General features: G+C 39.3%; 1 protein-coding gene across 1 annotated transcript in view; it reads right to left on the reverse strand.

The window, feature by feature from the left end:
- CTNNBL1 (catenin, beta like 1) overlaps window positions 1-21,947 on the reverse strand; it is a 177,341-nt gene that overhangs the window by 142,789 nt on the left and 12,605 nt on the right. The window contains exon 2 of the mRNA XM_012662812.1: window positions 2,417-2,605. Within this exon, the coding sequence (XP_012518266.1) occupies window positions 2,417-2,605 (189 nt within the window). The remainder of the gene's footprint in view (window positions 1-2,416; window positions 2,606-21,947) is intronic.

The raw sequence follows: 21,947 nt of genomic DNA on the forward strand, positions 1-21,947 counted from the left end.
AATCCCATATATAAGGAAGGTCTGGTAGGATCTGGCCCAGACAACCTCTCCAACCCCAAACCAGGACAAACATCCCTGTTGCTGGCCCATGTCTACTTGTTCATTGCTGACTCTCCAGTGCCTGGCATACAGCAGCTACTCAGTGGAGATCTGCTGGAAGAAGAAAGGAAGGGAGGGTGGAAGGAAAAGAGGGATGAATAAAAATGTTACCTGTATCTTTCAAGGTCATAGAGATGACCTAAAGAGTTATATACACAAAACTGCTTTGTAAACCATATTAATGCAAGCTGTTATTGTTATTATTAGCACTAGGCACAATGTACCCAACATACCTCTAGAATTTAACTAAAATAATCAAAATTTCTAGGAGAGGGTTAAATCACTTTCAAGCAACATCCACTGCTTTTCTTTCCCTTAGCTAAGATCTTGCCCACCCTGTAGAAAAATCATATTAGTGGCAATAAAGCTCTCATAGGATTTCCAAATTCTGGCCTCTCCAAGGTTTGGCCTTCCCTCCTTTAATTTCTCTCCAATACAGGGGGAAAACTGAATTATCAGTCTTAGTCATCGGCCACAGCAGTATCTCCAATAGCTCAACGTCAGAAACCAGAGGGAGATTTCAGAAAGATAAATGCTGGTGATGTAACACAAAAAGGACAACAATATTTTACAAGTTCACGTGACTTTACAGGGGCAACCATCACTTGTTTTTCATCAAATGGGACTTCGGTGGCAGTGAGAAAATAACTCCTGGACTTGTAGCCTTCCATGTGTCATTTTTACAAAGTGATCTCTTTTTCCCCGTCCCTTAACAGAAGGGCTGGTCCCACATTACATTTCTGTCTCTCAGGCTAGAAACCACTTACCCATGACAGCTACTATCCTAATCCTCCAGTACCAGCCTTGCCCTACATGGGAATTATACCTGCCAATTAACTGCTGCTGCAGGGCTAACAGATTGAGCAGAAGCTGCTGAGGAGGGAAGGAGGGAGGACGAGCTATGCACGCTGTTTGTCTAAGCCCTGGCAAGGCCTCTGCTCTCAGAGAGGAAATTCAGAAATTGAGGACTGACTCCCATCACAGATTTCCAAAGTGTCATCCCCTTTTTAGGGGAGGACTCCCAAATTGGCACTGGTACAAATCCTACTGAGGAGAGAGCTATTGTCATAACACAGTAAAGACCTTTTTGGAATATGAATCGATTTTTTATTCTTCTCGGATTCACATTCCAGCCTCATTTTTTAAAATATAAACTTAGCATCATGTCTTTGAGGGAACCAAAAAACAGCTGGCTCTTAAGAATCTATTTCCATAATTCATCATACTGAACAAAATGCCAGAGTGAAACAACATACAAGTTAACACGTAAAGATTTAAAGAGACACGAAGGTAAGGTCATTTTGTTTTTAATCACTGATATTTTACCTCTACTCTTCTCAGCTTCATTCATTTATTCATTCAATAAATATTTATTAAGGGCCTACCAAGAGCAGGTATTGTTCCAAGTGCCAGAGATACAGCTGTGAACAAAACAGAGCCAGACCCTGTTTTCACGAGAGGTTGGGGGAAGGACACCAATGAGTAAAATAAACAAACAAGAATTTCAAATCATGATATGTGCTGTGCAGACAATATACAGAATAAAGTGATAAGAGAATGAGAGAATGGCTTGCAGGGTTACTTAAGAGATAGGAAAGACTTCATGGAGGAGGAAATATCTGTACTGAGACCTGAATGAGAAGAAACCAGCCGTGCAAAGCATTAAGGAAGAAGAGCATTTCCCAAAGATGGTACAGAAGTCAAAAGGTCCAGAGGTCCAGGGTGCAAAGGCCCTAAGGCATCTTGAGAAATAGCAAACAGAAAGGCCCTGAGGCATCTCCTTCCCTAAAACTGCACTTTTTCAGTCACATCTAAATACCTGATATCACAGCGCCCCCTTGAATCTCTCCACCTTTGTTGCTTTGTAAAGCTGTTTCTTCTGCCCCCGGAAGCCCTTCCATTTGTTTGATAAAATTTGACTCTTTCAAAAGCTATTAACTATATTCGAAAATGCAAGTGCTTTCTATGTGTCCTCAGCATGATCTAGGAAGCCTTCCCTAACCCTCCCCACACACAACACCGATAGCCCCTTCCTCTCTGTTCCCACAGCTCAGTGCTTGGGTCTTGATTAAAGCACATAATGCAGAATAATTTAAAAACTCTATCTGTAATATCCTTTACACTTTGCAAAATGCTTTCCCAACTCCATTATCCCACTTAACCTTTACATCAACACTGTGAAATAAGAATTCTTAACCCTATTTTATAGATGAAGATGGTAAGCTCGGAGAAGCTAAGTCTTTGGCCCAAAATTATACTCTGCAGACACTGTGTCAGGGCCAGACATCTCAGCTCCCGCCCAGCTCTGCCACATTACCTCTTCCTCTTCCTCCTCTCCCTCTCTGTCAATAATCTGAAGCAGCCTCTTTTTGTCATCATCTGCTTCTTCCACCACATTCATTTCCTCTTCCCGGTAGCGGCTACGTTCTCGAGTACCAGCTTGCTTCCGACGCATTTTCTGCTCTTCCTCTTCTTCATCCCGGGGACGTTTTGTGCCCCTGTTGGGCTGAGAAAGAGAAAAAAAAAAAAAAAACACAGGATTTTAGAGCTGGAAAAGATGTAGAAAGGCACAGACAGCAAATATTCTAAAAGCCTTCAAGAATTCCCTGACTGCAAAGCACCACAGCACACAATAACTTCCACAACATGGAGTAAAGCTCTACACGGTCATTTTTCAGACCCTTAATGATACTGTAAATACACCATGAAAATCAGAAGCTTTTTTTTTACAGAATTTTTTTAATATGCAGTTTTACCACTTCACAAAATCTGTGTATACAGAAATATAAAGGAACAAAGGCCACATTGAGATGGGGACACCAGGTCTCACCTACTAGTAAAGATAACCCTCAACACTAACCCCTTCTGCATGTCTTCAATTCAAGTGTAAGAGAGATCACAAAGCTTTTTATGCAGTCACTCGTGAGCAGTCCAAACAGAGAATATTACATAGGTAACTTCCTAGAGTCAGTTCTGTTTTACAGAAGAGCTGAATGAGGCCCAGAGGCTGGGCAAAGGACCTAAATAGACACCTCTTAAAAGAAGATATACAAATGGCCAAAATATGAGAAAAATTGCTCATCATCACTAATCATCAGGAAAATGCAAATGAAAACCACAATGAAATACCATGCCACACCTGTTAGAATGGCTATTATCAAAAAGATGAAAGATAACTAGTGTTGGTGAGGGTGTGGGGAAAAGGGAACCCTATGCACTACTGGTGGGACTATAAATGAATATAGCCATCATGGAAAGTAGCATGGAAGTGCCTCAAAAAATTAAAAACTAGAATGACCATATGATCCAGCAATCTCACTCGTGAGTGTATATCCAAAGGAACTGAAATCAGTACGCTGAAGACATACCTGCCCTCCCACGTTCACTGCAGCACTATTCACAATAGCTAAGATATAGAAGCAACCGAGGTGTCTAACAACAGATGAATGGATAAAGCAAATGCGGTACATATACACAGGAATATACTATTCAGCCTTAAAAAGGGGGCAATCCTGTCATTTGCGACAACATGGATAACCTGGAGGACATCAAGCTAAGTGAAATAAGCCAGGCACAAAAAGACAAATACCACCTGATCTCATTTACATGTGGAATCTAAAAAACTTAAACTCATACTACAGAGTAGAATGATGGTTACCAGAGACTAGGGGAAGGGGGTACATTAGGAAAGGGGAGATGTTAATCAAAGGGTATAAAGTTTCAGTCAAATAGGAAAAATAAGTTCTAGTGATCCATTGTACCAAATGCTGGCTACAATAAATAACAATGCACTATATATTTCAATCGTTAAAAGAATAGATTGTAAATGTTCTCCCCACAAAAAAATAAAGCATGTAAGGATATGTATGTAAGGTGAATTTGTTAATTAGTCTGATTTAATCATCCCACATTGTAAACATATATTAAAACATTACATTGTACCCCATAAATATATATAACTATTATTTGTCAGTTAAAAATAAAAGTTTAAAATTTGTTTTTAAAAAGGCCCAGAGGCCAAGTATTATCCAAGCTCACAAAACAATTAGCATCACTGAAAATATTATAGAATTGGTACTTCCTGACTCCTAGTCTAACACTCTTTCCATCATACTCTGTTAGGCCCTCATTTTGCCTTTTTTTTTTTTAATTAATTTTTTAAAAGACGGGGTCTCACTATGTTGCCCAGGCTGGACTCAAATTCCTGGGCTCAAGCAATCCTCCCACCTCAGCCTCCTAAGCAGCTGTGACTACAGGCATGTGCCATGGCACCCTTTAGCCTCATTTGTGCTCATTTTGCCTTTTACGATGCCATCCATGAAGGAGATCTTACTGTTGCTTTCTATTATATTAGAATAAAACAGGGCACTACTGCAGTGGGCTTCAGAGCTGAGGGGGAAAACAGCACTGCACCAAACATCAAACGGCCTAATGTCTCCATTCGGCTCAACTTACCACTGGTTTACATAACTCTGGGCCCTTCATCTACCTCGCTAAACCTTAGTTAGTTTCCTTATCTGCAAATGAAAATTATAATCCTTTTCCCTGTGAACCTAAAAAGGTTGTTTTTAAAGTGAGAGAACTCTATAACAGTACTAAACAATTATATAAAATAATCACTATGAGGTAATACACATGATTCTGTCTTCCCCAACAAAACATTTGTGTTAGGTTCTTCAATGAGCTTTTCTTTATCTGATATAGTAACTGCACCCACCAACACTGTGCTAGGTGTGATGTGGTATGTTACTACTAAACAGAAGAAAATGCCACATTCACTGCCAGACTGCTAAGTTGTTTGGTAATAACAGATAAATTTCTATTATACATATTATACACCTCACCTTTTGACTTTTACTGAACTGCACTATGCCAGTGGTGGAAAAGTCATTCCCCTCTTTAATCACGTTTCCTGCTCGTTCCACATACCAGGTGCTTCCGTAAGTCTGAGCATATGACACTGCTCAGAAAACTAGCATTAGACAATTTAGTTTGTGGGGTACCACCTGTTATTTTTCACTTTCTTCCTAGTCTCCCTAGGATAGATTATAATTTCATATGAACACACCCTATTTCCATAAGGACAAAAATTACTATAATTACTGCTCTACCCTAAAAAAAAAGAAAGAAAGAAAGAAAGAAAAGGAAAAGAAAATCAACATGCCAGTAACCACAGACTACAAGAAAAAGGAGGTGGCGGCTTTCATGTGAGAAGGAGGAGGAAAGGTAGTTCCGTCCTAAAGGAGAGCAGGCTTTGAGCCTGAAATCATGTAGCTCCCCAGCAGGTAAGGAACTTCAGCCCCCTGGGAACACTAATTCTTTCAAGCTCATAAAACAAGCCCTGCTGTGATTCTGATTAGCGTGAGCCTATTGCAGCAGCCAAGTCAAGGCATGAGCTCCATAGTTCTCCACGGAAAGGAGATTTCTGGATTGTTTATCTCTGAGAGTAGAGAGAAAAGGCAGTGGACCACAATTAAAAAGAGAAAGCTAAATACTGCCACAGTTAAGAAATGCAAAATAGAAATAACTCTGGCAATGTCTCTTTTGAACACATCTTCCAATACACTTCTTTAAAACAAACATTTCAGAAGTCAGGAGAGAAGTTTAATTTTTACCTTTAATAATTTCCACTGAAACAGCACTTTCCTTCTGCAGAATTTTAATTTTCACCACATCTCTGGGGAGAAGTAGGTAACAGTTCCATTTGCAAGAGTTTATTGAAAGGTCTCAGGCATCCTGTCTTCCTACTTATAAAAGACAACCTGGTCCCTTCTAAAAGCTGAACGTGATCTCTGGAAAGCTTGTTAATCTACCATGATTCTAGGACCCTAACTGAGACAGATCTGAGGAATTTCCAGGCAAGAACATATACCCATAAGTTATACAAGACCTTGGTTAAGTTAAAACAATATTTGTTAAATCATTAATTCAACAAATAATTTATTAAAGAATTCCAAGGCTTGAAGCATCCTCAAGTAATCAGCTGGTCCAACAGCAGTCCCAGGCTTCCAGTAAGGTCATGTCTAAATGAAAACACAGGGATAACTAGGGCCAGCCAGTGTGAATCCTTTAGACAAGAATAGCTTTAGTAACTTTTATGAATAGTCTAAGTATAATATCCCTACGAGAGCAAACTCCAGGTTCACCAACTGTTTCGCCAACCTTCTTCCCCCTCACACACAGTATTTCAGCTTTAGCTCCTCTTATGACAACTCTGTGGCAGAGCAGAGCAGAACCCACTAAAGGTACTCTGACATGGCTCCTTTACCAACATAGCAGCTCCCATCTTCCTCTCCAACAGATGGGAAAGCTGTGCAAAGGCCCAGAATATTTTATTTCTGCATTTTTCCCACCCGAGGCACAATTTTTAAGAACTTCTCCTCTTAACCCTCTATTGTATCTCTTTAAAACACTAACACTACCAATAGAGAAGTTTCTACCCATTCCTGAGATTTGACCACTCTGAATACTAAAGGCTAAGATTCATTTCTTCAACAAACATTTATTAAGTGCCAACTCTGTATAAGGCACTGTGCTGGGTACTGGGCACAAAAATATGAACAAGACAAACACTGCCTTGCTACCACAGCTTAACAATCTAGGACAGTATCAAATTGAAATATAATGCAAACCACAGAATAGTCACATTTTTAAAAAGTAAAAAGAAACAGTTAAATTAATTTTAATAATATACTTATTTAATCCAATATATCCAAACTATCATTTCAACATGCAATCGAATATAAAAAAATTACTAATTTGATATTTTACATTCTTTTTTTTATATCAGGTCTTAGAAATCTGCTATGTATAATATTTCACACTTATGGTGTATCTCAATACAGACTGGCCCCGTTTCACGTGCTCAATAGCCACATGCGGCATCAAACTGCACAGGTCTAGGGCATTTCCATCTGAGGGATTCCTGTTCCTACATAAAGCCAAAATGGAACTGTCTTTCCAGCAACATTGAGTGAAATATGGACTCTTATAAAGCTGAAGTCCTGACTGTTTGTTAAAGGTCCACTCTAAAAATTATGAAGCTAACTCAACAACCTGACGCGGAAATAAACTTCTTGATTATATTTACCCAACATTCACTACTGAGAGAGCGATTGCTTATATAAAACAAAAGAATTGTAAGCAGGGAAGAAGCTCAGAGCTGTCAAACTCATTTCACTACAGGGGAGCCAAAGGGCTCTTGATCCAGAAAGAGAATATAACACTCTCAGCCTGTCAGAGAGGTCAGCAGCTCAGGCCAAGCTCTCCTTGTGTCTCACACAACCAATCCCAAGAGGCTTAAGCCATTCTGACCAGTCACCTTTGGAGATTAATTTGTTTTGGTATCTGAAAGGTATCTGGAATCCCTCAAGATGAAGGAATGACAAAAGCAACTGTTCTTAATAAAGTCATTTCTCTGCTTCTGCTGCCCACAGAACTAGAGGAAAAAATGATTAACTCTTAACTTCTGATGTACCAGAACATCTGCCTTTAAGGGTTTTTACGATCTTCTACATTCCCTGCCTTACTCCCAATAGGCGGTGAGAGGTATAAAAGCTCACTAAGCATTTGCCACCATCCAACCACACAGCTGGTAGCCTTTCTAGGATACATAAAGGATTCCTACTCAAAGCTTACAGTAGGCTTCAAGATAATATATATGGTGCCTTTACTTGCCAACAATCTTGAAGCCTATTGCAGAAGAGGGTGTGTGTATGTGTGTGTGGGTGTGTATGCCTCCATCCATCCCCCTGGAAATTGAAATAAAGATGTCTTCATGAAAGCTTTGAAAGAGTTAAAAAATTAAGTAAGCAATCTGCCTGGGATACTCCCTGTGTACCCAGACAATATCCAACCTAAGCTTTAGGTTTCATTTTTCCCTCTATTTTTTTTTTTAATTAAAAAGCAGTGAGAAGCTGTAGCTATAATGAGGGGCTGTGGGAACACGTAGTTATATTGGGCTCAAAGTAATGTACCATAGGAAGAGGCTACATCACCAGAACGAATCCTAAATTAAAACTCCACTATGAAACCAACTCCATTTCCTCTGAGCATGCAATCTATATTATTGCATTTATGGTCTGTCTCGACCTCAATTAGACTCAGGGGCTGGGGGAGAAAGGGAACTTCTGTAATAAGCAATAATGGTATCATTATGATAAATTATGAAAACACACAGTACAATTATTAATGTGAAGAGCACATTTGTATCAGAATATAACAATGTAATATTAACAATGTAAATGTCTGTGTGTCTAAATATAGCTCAATATTCCAAGTTACCTGGCTAAGAAAGGGGATAATTCATAAAAGGCACTTTCACATTAATAGATGAAAAAAGGTGTCCAATTCTATTAAAGAAATGAAAAAAGTAAAAGGAAACCTCTACAACCTTGTAATAAACCAAAATTCTTCACCTAGCACTAAGGGGCTCAGCTAACTTCAGAAAAGGGTCTTTTAATAGGACATGAAGTGCTGTTTCCTAAATATCAAACAATAGGAAAGACTCAAAAATTTGAGCTCGAAGAAAAAGATAATCTAGTTTATCTCTCTCTTTAAAGAAGAGGGAAATCTGAGCCCAGTGGGTTTAAGCAACTTGTCTGTAATGAACAAAAATACAAGGCTTCTAATTCCCAGTCCAGAGTTTTTCCTTTTTCCCCATACTAACTCAAGATTGGTTGGAAAGAAAGAGGATACCAAAGACATCATCTGTAAATAAATAAACAGAGCTATTAAAATATATGAATACAGACTAGTCCCTATGTTACACAGGAGAGTTATAACCAGAAGCAATCAATGGGAAAAGGCTCCTAATCTGTTTGAATGTGACATCCTGTACAGACAATGAGTTTTGAATACAGATTTTCCACCTTTGAATCAAATCCTGACCCTCTATTCAGCAGCCCTGGAAAGTAGCTTACTCTCTCTTGGCTTGAGTTTTCTCAGTCTATAAACTGGGAACAATAACCTTTGCCACACAGTTATTTATGTATATACGTATGTATACACGTATGCGTGCACATAAAGGCCTACGTTTCTAAAGTACAAAGCACAGGTTGGCCCCATAGAAAACAACACATGGAGCTCCAAGAGACATACTTGATTAAAAATCAAAGAGGCTCAAGGTTGGAACGGACTTTGATCATTAATAGTTAGCTTTTAGGCCAGGCACGGTGGCTCATGCCTATAATCCTAGCACTTTGGGAGGTCAAAGCAGGAGGATTGCTTGAGGCCAGGAGTTGAGACCAGCCTGGGCAACACAGCAAGACTCCATCTCTACAAAAAATTTAAAAATTAGCCAGGCATGGTGGCACATGCCTATATTCCCAGCTACTCGGGAGGCTGAGGCAAGAGGATAGCTTGAGCCCAGGAGTTGAGGGCTGCAGTGAGCTATGATCATGCTACTGTACTCCAGCTTGGGCAACAAAGCAAGACCCTGTCTCAAAAAAAAGAAAAAATTTTTAAAAAAAAACAGTTGGGTTTTAAAATGTGGTGGATCTCTTTTTAATATCAAGATATTTGACAGCACCCCACCCACTGCCGCCAGTTGCACTCTTTAGTATACATGATTGAGAAAAGACACGATGACAATGAACAAATAAATTACTATTTATTTTCAGTAATACTTTTCACTGAATTTGTGTTTTTAATGTCCAAGTTTATGAGAAACAGAGACAGATAATGTATGCATTCCTCAGAGATAATTCCTTGCAATAATTCCAAGGCACTAGAGACAGTCCAGACTTTGGGTATTCTTGTTCTAACAAAACCATCTATTTGAGGTTTAAATCTTCTTTAAAATATCCCTGGCCAGGCACACATTAGGCTTTCCTAACACCTCCAGGGACCAGATACTCACCTCCTCCCTAAACTGCGCCCCCTCTACCTTTGGATCATTCAGTTAGAGATTTATTAAATTGAAGAGAAACCTGTAAACTTATAATTTCCTGATCCTTCTCCTTAAAGATATAAAATAGGTCTAGTCTCGCTCTCACACTAAAAAAAAAAAAAATTAGATTATTTCAAGACAGCACTCCTATTTATTTCTTCCTTTCCTATCACTTTTTCTTTTTCAGAATAAACACTTTCAATGGGAAGGTGGGGTGAAGGGTGTGCAATACAGGGCAGAAAGGGAAGTACACATATAATTAAATTCCTTCCTACCATTATTTTGGGATTTCATAATTTTAAAGCTTTCCAATACCTTTTAAGATAATTAGACATATGGAATGTCACAAATCCAAGCTTGTGAATGGACTGCTCTAACCAATTTGAAATGCTCAGAAATCATCTGCTGTTAACCTCTTCTGATTACCTTCTCTCAGAATAAAAGGAAGTTTTCAAACATTCATTTTTACCAGATGGTAGTGAGTGGCCTGACCCAGAAGTTACAGATGAGCTGCAGTAATGAGTTTTCCCTTGCCTTTACTGGCTGCGCATTTACTGGTGACATTTTACAACTAGGACTTCTGGCTCAATCAATATTTGCAGGCATGAAACCTGCCAAAGTTAACATCAGGGCTCCCCAGCAAATTTGCTTAAGGCACCACAACTGAAAAAGCTTACAATCTCGAATGCTGCAACTACCATCAGCCAAAATTCATAATTAGAGATCAAAGCAATCAGAGACAGAAAATGCTACCTACCTCAAAGGATTGTTGTGATAACTAAACAAAACATCTAACAAAGGGGCCCTATGTAAACTACAAAAAAACTATACCGAGGTAAGAGATCATCATCATAGTTTTAGGAAATATCTGAGTAAAAATTCCAGATAGTCACATATAATTTTACATTATGCTTTTGCAAATTTGCAAGACTTAAAGCTTAAAAAAAAAAAAAAATCAATGAATCATGGTAACCTACTATCTTTTTTTCTGAAGGAAAAAATAGGTACTAAGAACTCAAAATCCCAAAGCAAAATCATTGCAAAATATAAAACAGGATCCCCATTTATTCCCAATAAAAAAAAATAACAGGTATTGAGACCACAGTAATTACTGGAGAATATGGTTTTTATTAACGTCCACAATGAGGAGGAAAAATATCAGTGCATCAAGAATCAAAATTACCAGCAGTCTCACTTATGATCTGTAATCTGACTGGCTGACAAGATGGATGTGATTTATGATTTAAATCACTAGTTGCTCTACTTAATCAATTTTTTCTACCAAAAAAAAATTCTTATTCCTTGTTAATTCTGAAGATATATCCATCTCATCTTCAAAGGGTGTATAGATATCTTTTTTAGAAGTACAAACTATAATGTCCATAATTTACTTTGACATCTTCTGATTGATTCTGCAGCTACATCAGAAAGCTAAATGTTGATTCAGTTTCTTTATTTATCAAAACTAACAAAAGCCAATACTTATAAAATTACTGGAAGGTAAAGTATCTCCATTTTAGCAGACTTATTATAAATATGCTTTGTCAGCTACACCAGAACCATCATCATTCATTCATTCATTCATTAAGGAAGTATTTACTGAGCTAATAGAACCTAAACATCACTCTATTAGGTACTGGAGGGAATATTAGACATCAATTCAACAACAACAGAATAGCACTGATCTAAAAGAAATAACATGGTACAATGCAAAGAGCAGCAGACCAATATCAGAAAAATCTGGGTTCTAGTGAATCACTTAACAGTCATGTGACCTTAGATAAGTCATTTGACTTATCAGTGCTGCATTTACAAAAATGCTCTGCCCTTGCTCTGCTACCTCACAGGCCTGCCTTTAGTAAGATAAGGGATAGTAAGATTAAATAAGATAAAGACACAAGACTTTGAAAAGAAAGCCTGGAATTCAATTTCTCTTAATGACTGCAAACTGCAAATCCTGTATATACAACAGACTTTAAAAATTACTTAAAACCAACTTTTGACAAACAATATAAGCATACGATCAGACACACACACACACACACACACACACACACACACAAAATACTGAGTAGCCCATAAGCATATAAAAAGTGGCCCAATCTCATTACAAACCAAGAAAATGCACCTTAAAACCATGAGATAACATAAGATTAACTAAAATGAAAAAATAAAATAAGGCAATACCAAGTGTGGACGAGGATGTGGAGAAACAGCAACTGTTAAAACTTGCTTATAGGACTATAAATGAGTACAGAGCTAATTAGTGATGCCTAATAACACTGAAGATGCCTATATTCTATGATTATCCCAGAAGTTCTACTCTTAGGTGTATATATATATATATATATATATATATATATATATATATATATAGTAGAGAAATTCTCACACATATACACAAGGAGATATTTGAAGAATGTTCACTGGAGCATATTTGTAATAAGAAAAAAGTTCAATGATCAATGGATGTGTGCGTAAGTAGTAACAGTAAAGAAAAAAATGCATGGGAATGATCACTAAATTCAGGATAGATTATTTACCTACTAAGGAGTTTAAGAGGGAAAGTAGATGGGGGGCAGATAAAATGAAATAGGATTAGGGAAGGGTATGCGGGAGACTTCAGCTACGTTTATAATAATTTATTTCTTAAAAAGGATCTAAAGTAAATTTGGCAAAATGGTATGGTTAGGCACACACTGAAGGGAAAAAAGAGGGAGGGACCACTAAAAGCTAAGTAGGGGATCATACAGACCAAGTCATGCCCTACTGTCTGTGATTCTTTGATATTGCTACTGCTGAGTAAGGTTAAGGGTTTACAGTACACACAGGGTACCTTAAGATCAACAAGATCTTTCACAGTTACTCAAGTGGACAGATGGAAGAGATGTGGGCAAGTGGTAGCACAGATAGGTGGATCCATAACTGGTTGAACTAAGAGTAGGAGCGGTACAAAGTCCTCTGTTTAAATTCAAAATAGCAAACATATAAATAAAGTACCTTCCAGGAGGAATGTGACTCAAAAACAGTTCATTCAAAAAAGAGCTGAGGGTTTTAGTAAATCTCAAATTCAATGAGTCAAAGGATAACCAGTTTTAAATTTTTTTAAAAAGCTAATGAATATTAATGGTGCACTTTCGGAAGCATAACATCCAATTCAGCCACAGTCTCACAGCACTGAGTTAGCTACGGCACATTACAAACTAGAGAATGCATGAGTAGGATGAGTAGGGTCAGGAAACCTTGTTATAAGAAAAATGGATAAGGGAATCAGAGAAGATTCAGGGAGGGACCCAGGAGTCACCATCACTTATTGAAATAGCTATCTTGGAATAGGGTAGATGCATAGCGTTCCACAATGAATGGCAGATCACCTTCCAACCGCTCCATTCCAGTTAGAGAAACCCTACTCAGCCTTGTACCCCAGATCAATGTCACCTCCTCCAAGAGTCCTCCTCGTACTACAGGAAGACTTCTCAGCTTCCTCGGCAGTGTATCAGATCTCTACCAGCACACAACATATGTACTCATGTTCATCTCCTCTACTAAATCATAAGCTAGGTCCTCAAGGGTAGGGACCCTGGGATCGACCCTTGCTCCTAACACACACACACCTCAGCACCTAACAATGCCTTGCTCATAGCAGGCACTTAACGCATGCTGCTAAATCAATGAGAGACAGGCTTTTGGCTCCATACACATTAGCACATACACACCCACTAAAGTGAATAAGAACAGAAAAAGCTCCCCACTCACTGAAAGTGTCCCAACAGAGCCTGAACTACATGTCATGCTGCTGTCAACAGGCCTCTCCGGCTGGACTTTCCAGACTTCTAAGATTCTGGCATTCAATATCTGAGCCTTAAACCAATTTAAATGAAAATTATATTTTCACTGGCTGTTTTTCAAAATGATAATTTATCTCCATCTTTTCTAAGTTAAAAAATATTTTATCCATCCTGTTGATAGGCTTTAAAGATGTGTAAATATCAGCCATGAACAAACGCAGGATGAAAACAAAACAAAATCTTTCTGTCTATAGATTATACTTTATTTCAAGTAGAATAAAATATTTTCTAACATTTTCTAAGGTTATTACATTAAAAAAGAAATCCCACTTGATAAATACACCATGCGTGATATGTACGTGGGTCCCTGTGAACACGATGGGGAGAAAAGAGAGAAAGGAACTGCCCTCCTGGAGCTTACAGAGCACCCTTACTAAGCACCTCCACACCTCCATGCTTAGAGTACAGGGTTTAAAAAACAAACAAACAAAAGGCATGTTGTCTTCAGGTGTTTTCAATCTTGTGAGAACCACAACACAGACGCATAAATGGAGGAGTACTGAACCTTCTGGTTAGTGCTGTGGCTGAAGTAAACACAGGGAACAAAGGGATCATGGGATGGGCATCTATATCATACTGGAGATCAAGGAATGCAGCACAACAGGAGAGGACGGCTAAACCAATGAACTAACCAGGAATCATAATTTAGTACTAGCAAATGAATGCAAACTCTCAAAGTTCCTTGATCATTGGGTGACTGCAGCCCAGGAGAATTCATCTGTTCTGCACCTACATGTTTCCTCACTTTATACCGCCCTGGGCTATACTTTATATACAGCTTAGTAAATTCTCCAATGGTGGCACCAAGTAATATGCAGAGAATAAGCATGGTCAAACTCAGATCCAGACAAAGCATATTAGTCCAACACTGATTTTAAGGATGAGTAAACTGAGACTCGAAGTAGTGATAAGACTTGGGCCTGAAGCCATAGAACTGGGCCTGGAATCAGCATTATACACAACCTCCAGACTCCTTTCCTCAGTCACCTCCTCAGAAACTATCATCGTAAAGGTATACTTTGCATCATCTCTCCCTGCCACCTTTCAGCCAACACTAAAATCCCTTTGCTGCTTTTCCGCCAATGCTTTTAGTTGGGTGAGCTTTATTCCACAGTTGGTTCTTGTCTGTTTGCAATTTTGCTACCCTGAAGAGCCTAGTGTCATCTGCCTACACGGAGATTTCAGTAAGAACTCCCTCCCCCAGATCATTTGGAGGAACCCACACTGAGCCCCAAGTCACCTACCATCAACACCAATCCATCTGAACCTTTAAACATTAAATAATAAATTAATATGGGAAAGATATTTAAAATTATTTATAGTTTTAAACCGAGGCTCAGACACAATAAATTCACTTTACTATTTAGGATGACACAAAGGCTAGATACTTTACACTTCTCTGAGAGGGCGGGTAGAGTATGTATTCAGCAACCAGCAGACCCACACAGTGGTTACGCACTTTACATGGCACGCCTGTTACATGTAATCCTGCTGACGGAGAAGTCTCCAGCCAGTGGAATATTGCCTCTAGCAATGGATTATTTCATTAAGACTACAGAGGGGCAAGGAGATATTTAATTACTTTTTCTGTAAATTGTCTCTGAGGTCACTGCCAACACTCAAAACTGCATTCCTCTTTCAACAGGAGTAGTTGAGGGGAAACAGTGTATCCTACCAAGAGGACAGACAGAAAAAAGAAAAGGAAAAAGATGTTTTGAGAAAATGAGAAGGAGAGAATGAATGATCCAGGGCTGAATGAGTGAGAACTGGATCATATGTGAGAAACTAACCATTTTATTCATTTATAAACATTTGTTCATTCATTCCTTAAGGGTTTTGACATGGTTTTGGTCTCAGAAGCCTAGGACTTTAGATACTGCCATTGTTTCGTTTAAAGCTTAAGACTTAGTCTGTTATACAACAGCTGCCACATTTATTTCAAGGAAGATAGAACTCACACGGAACTTTACCCTGAGTATCTTGTTAAAAAGAATATTTTTCAATATTATGGGAGTCTGAAAATGTAGCATGATTATATAATATACTTTCCAGCACTTGAGTGCTGATTTACCTGTCTCTCTCAGCTTGAATGAAGTAGCTGGTGTTATGGCCTCAATACATGCCTGTTGATGAGTCCATCAAAGACAATGCAAAAAGATGGTTTCATGTCTGCTTTTGTGTAAGGTGCACTTTATTTCCCCCAACTCCAAGGTTTTACTATTTCTAGAAGCTTTACAAACCACTAGAGTTAGCAAAACACCCCTGTCCCCAATAAAGGATGGTGAATGAGTTATTCTTAGATGAGACAATTCAGTGTCAGAAATATTTCCCCCACCTGGAAAACAAAAGGAGAACCCTGACTACCTGGCCATGTGGAATACGATCAAAAGGAATTCTCTGGTGGCCAAGAAGGCCACCTACAAATTCCCCCTACAAGTTCTACTGCCACCATCACAACTCTCTCTCAGGGAGGCTATAAAATTGATTTCTAAATGATTTTAAACTAATACCTGCTAACTTCAAGAACATTTTAATATACTCAATTTCCTAGCAAGAGCATCTAGTAGACCAGATAAGCAAAATGCTTACTTTGCTGGAAAGGAAGAAACTACCAAGAGTAAGATAAATAGATGTCTTATACATAAAAATAAATAAATACCATAATAAAATAATTGTCTTGAATCATCTTCCCCTATTTAAAGTTTTCTTTGAAGCTTGGCTGCACAGGGTATCAAAAAACTTTAAAAAGCTATCTAAAAACAGGGCAAAGACAGTATTACATATTACTATAGCTTTATTTCCTCATCAAAGAAAGTAAAGTGAGTTTTCATAAGCAAGATTCCTCTGTGGGTGAATCTCTAGTCAGTTACAACCAACTCAGAGCCATCAAGGCAAACTACCCATTAGCTGTCAATTCAGAATGACTTCAGAAAGCTAGTCCCAGAGCACCACTGATACCTTTTCAACAACCTCTTAATCTTGTTTATAACCCATGTGTTAAAGCAGCCTGACATCAATTCTACTCACTTGACTCAAAATGAAATTACTTAGCAACCTGAGAATTCCAGTAAACATACCAAAAAACACAAAGACACCAAAAACCCCTGTACACAAGGGAATTCAGTCACCTCTTTTAAACAAAGCTGCCTAGGTGAGCCAAAGGCAAAGTCAGACACAAATATCACAAAGAACTTCTTAGGAAGCACTGTGGTCACAGAATCATGGGGTTTAGAGAACCATAAAGAAGTCCTCCTACAGATTCCTTACCAAGTGATTATCTAAGCTATATAACAGTTACCATTAACTGTGTGCATACTCTGTACCAGGAATATAACATTTCATTATCTTCTTAGTCTTCTTCACACAACTCTTCTAGGTAGGTAATACCATCTCCCATTTCTACACGTCAGGAAACCAAGGCACAGATGGCTTGCTTAGCAAACTGCCAAAGGCCAAAGAGCTAAAAATTAGTGGAGACAGGATTTAAACATTGCCAGTCAAAGCCTAAAGCTCTCACTCTTTCTATATCATATTTCCACCATGTGATTGGGAAATCATCCCGCCTTAACTGGTTTCTGTGCTTACTACAGATGTGTTTCCTGAGGCTCCTTAAACTCAAGTGAACTGTTAGCAGCTCTAGTACTGTCTGGGAAACCCATGTTTGTCCTAGGTCTGTACAAAACATAAAACACATAAGAAATTAATGCTAAACTAGTCCCATTAATAGGGAATGTCATACAGTGAGAAAAGAATGGAGTTTGGTAGTCAAGACACCTGGGTAGCCAGGCGTGGTGGTGCACACCTGTAATCCCAGCTACTCGGGAGTCTGAGGCAGGAGAATCGCTTTAGTCCAGGACTTTGATGTTGCTAAGAGATAGGCTGACGCCATGGCACTCTAGCCCAGGTGACAGAGCAAGACTCCATCTCAAAAAAAAAAACAGACACTTGGGTTTATTGTTACTAGTGTGTGGCCTTGAACAAATCACCACCATTTCAGCCTTTGTTTCCTCATTGCAAAAAGCCCTTCTAGTGTTGTGGGATAGTACGTGGAAGTGACTAGCCCAGAAAAAGTAGTCAATAAATGTTAAAAAAAGAAAAAAATATCAAATGGAAATGAATATGCCAGATCCAACCAACACAAAATAAAAACTCATCTTGTTGTTCTGTATGATCTCTTATTTTTTGCCTATGAGGCTGGGTGAAAAGAAAACAGCAACTATGGCCCACAGTAGACTTGCAGTAAAGCTTTGGCAAATAAATGAATCAATCAATCTCTTGCTTTAGTCAGATACAACACTGGTCTCTAAAACATATGCCAACCAACTCTCAGGTTACTACAATAATAGAATCAGGCTTTTATGAAGATCATGTGTTACTTGAGGCAAGATTCACTCAACCCAGAGTTTCTTATGACGAGGGCCACTATCATTCACAAACACAACTTAACCTACTCCCATCAGGAAGAGGCAAGAAAAAGACAGCAATTGGGAGGTGCTAAGCCTCAATATAAAAAGATACCTAGAAGAGACACAAATTCAGTCACCTTCATTCATTCATCCCTCATTCTTTCCTTTCTTTAGTCAAGAGACATTTATTGGGCATTTACTCTATGGCAAGCACTGACCTGGTCACTGCCTCTGGGGAACTCACAGTCCAATGAGAAGAAAGGCATGTAACCAAGTAATTCCAATAAAGAATGAGAGGCATAGTAGAACGGAGGCAAGTACAAAGTAGAGTGATGGTAGCATTCTGCTGCACTCTATAAGACCTTTTTTTCAAAGCTACCTACATCCACAGGAGCCCAATTCTAGGAAGAAGAGTCCACCATCTACTTCCAGGGTGCCTTTGGGCAAGTTACTAAATCTCTGGGAGCTTCTTTCCTCATCTGCAAAATAGGAGTAAGAATACTGACTTCCCAGGGTTTCCTTTAGGATGAGATGGGATAACACGCATAAATCAAATAGCACAAAGCCTGGCTCTCAGTGGGCTTCAATGCCTCGTAGTCTCCAGGCCTTTGTTTTGTTCTTTTAACTGGGTGGCATGGGGAGGAACAAACATAACATTCTATTTCATTAAAAGTATGAAAATGTCCGTGTTCCTCTATGAGCTGCTTTTCATTCAATTCAGGAACACACCATCCCTACGAGTGACCCCCTGCTCCCATAAACACAAAGTCAACCTGTCAACTGAAGGGCAAATTTGCCATCAATGCAGAGGCAATACTTCAAGGCCAGCTGCACACCCACCTCGTGATATTATCCTGTTAGGCTCCATGTGATGCTCCTGAGAAAAGCTATACTCACCACACTCAGCAATCAGAAAGTTCACATAGTCAGAAGTGCCTCTGCCTCACACGAGGTGAAGTATGGCTAACAATTGCATTTTTAATTAAAATAAAATTTCCTCAACCTCCTCTGACAATCACAACTACAACACGGAGCCCAATGTCAGGCAGTTAACCAGTCTTCATCCTGCTCCAAATAGTGGTTTTAAGCACTCAGAGAGGGAGAGGGAAAATTACCAATTTAAACAAAATGTTTAATCTTCTAATTATGGGACAGGCTCCAAGAGGACGGGAAGTGATTTGCAATCTTCATTATGGAATCCCCACGCGACCACTGGCACAAGTCATGTCAGCCAGAGGCAGATGCCATCTCTTTATTCCCCCACTGAATCTTCTGCATCCTTGTAAGTTTGATGGAGATGGAAGAAGAAATCTTTGGCCAAAAAAATAAAAAGAGGCAGAAGAATAAGGATTTCTGTCTCCAAGTTCATTATGCTGAGTGAGGTGTAAGGATCCCCAGTGAGGAGCCAGGGAGATAATATTCAGTGACTTTGCATTGGCAGGCTAAGCAGCCCGAGGCCCTTTGAAACTCTAAAGTCTTATAAAAACTGCCCAGCTCAGGCGGTGCTTAAGTAATTCTTTTTATTTGCTGAAAAGTCTTGTCATTGGTGGTAAGCGATGCATCGAAAATTAGGGTGGCGCCCACCAATGGCACTTCTGGTCAGAAGGAAATCTGTTCTTCCGCAGATAGGCTTGTATCTTTGCTAATTTGTGTTATCTCTGCCCGTTCAGATCTCTATGTGCTAACTCAGGAGCAAAAGTCCCCGCCAAATAACTCTGACAAGTCTGACGGCAGAACTCCCACTGGAGGAGCAGAAGAGACAGCAATAGCAGGCAATTATTCCCTTTCATTAAGAGAGAGTTCTTTTTAAGTTTTGTGGGGTTTTTTAATTTTGAAAACAAAAAGTAGCCATTCACAACCACTGCTCATTGCAGTCACTTACACAACTGACAGAAACTGAAATTTGCCCCTATGTGGACTGAAAAAGATGTCCTGGAAGTAACCAGAAATGGCTGTGCCCCCTTAATTACCCACTGTAATGTAAAACCAGATATGGAGAGGATGGCCACAGAAGATCTGGGCAACGCAGCAGTGATATTTAATCATCAGTTCAGACCATCTGCAACTGCTTTGCAGAAGCAATAAAGTTTATGGATTCCAAAGCTTCCTACAAGTTACCAGGTGCTGAGGGGCAGCTGCATTGTCCTCGGGTCCACCAGGGGCTGCTTCCTTCATTCTCTCTAGGCCAGGGTGCTCAACAAAAGGCACCATGCCCGCATTTTCTGAGCCAAGCCTGGCAACAGGAGAGAGCTGCTTCTTGATTAAGCCAGAATGTAGATTAAATGTTTAGAACTAAAGATTCTGAAAACAACCTAGGTGGGAAAGCAATTATCCCCGGGAGAGTACAGCTTCAGCTGCGGCCCTCTGCAGCACAAAGGTGAATTCTACACCCCCTTCAACAACTAAGCCGGCCAGATTGCTCCCCTACAATCTATTCTTCGATCTGCAGATGCAGTGATCTTTTAAAACATAAACCAAATTGTATTACTCCACAGCTTAAAACACTCAATAGCTTCCCATTGTGCTGAGAATAAAGTCCAGAAATGTTAGGGTTCTGCCTCCTCCCCATAGGTGACTGATGTCCTTATCTCAACCATCTCTCTTCACTCACCAGGCTCTAACCGTACAGACTCAAACGTGACAAGTTTGTTCCCACCTCAGGGCTTTTGTATTGGCTTTTCCCTTGGACTAACCTACCCTGCTATTCCCACAGCTCTTCAAATGGCTGGATCTTTCTCATCATTTAGTTCTCAGCTCAAATGTCATCTCTCAGAGGGGCCTTCTAGAACCTTCTGAAATAAATAACCACTGTTCCCCCATTACTCTATTAGCCCATTTTTTCCCTGCATATCCCTATTTTAAATTATCTTATTTTTATTTATCTTACATCTTTGCTTCTTTAGACATTCTTATTTATTTGTATCTGTTTTTCTTACTTTTGTCTGTCTTGCCTCCCTGGATATAAGTTTCATAAAGGCAAGGACTGTGACTGTCTCGTGTATCACTCTATTTCCACTATCTAGTATAATATCTTACATTTAGTAGGTCATTTAATAAATATGTGTTGAATGATTAAAGAATAAAAAGGTTCAATATGGAACATTAATCCAAGCGAAATTTACTAACCCCCAAAAATCTGGATTGGCTCACAGCCTGACTAAGAGCATATGTCACAATGCCCTGGAAACAACAGTAAACAACATCCTATTTCTTCACCAATCCCTGGTGAGTGACTAGGAAACAACGGCAGAGGGAGACAACACCCAGATGGAGAACTCATAGACTAGCAAAGTTGCAGAGTTGGAAAATCTGCAAGCCGCTTGGGTATGGTTTTGCTCAAACTCTCCTTTTACAGGAGGATCAGATGGACCGGACATAGCAATCACTAATGGGCTAGGGCCAACGTGTGGTCTTAAAGGTCTATCTAGGGCAGGATACACCTTATGAGGCACACTATATAAGGCAGCTCCAGTCCCAGCCATCCAGAGTCCTTGATAATGGTGAGTCAGCACTTGGGAGCCTGAGAGCACATACCAAGTCTAAAAGAAACTGGTGTTGTGTTTGGGAGGGGAGGAAAAAAGGAGAGACAGGATATGAGAGAGAGTGCCAAGAGTCAAGCACTAGACAGAAACTAGGCAGAGACATAACTAGGTTGAGAACAAGCAGGCAGGGTCTCAGGTGACTGATAAAATCTAGATTTCATGA

The sequence above is a fragment of the Propithecus coquereli genome, unplaced genomic scaffold (genome assembly GCF_000956105.1).
Source record: "Propithecus coquereli isolate 6110/MARCELLA unplaced genomic scaffold, Pcoq_1.0 Scaffold780, whole genome shotgun sequence".
Taxonomy (NCBI): Eukaryota; Metazoa; Chordata; class Mammalia; order Primates; family Indriidae; genus Propithecus; species Propithecus coquereli.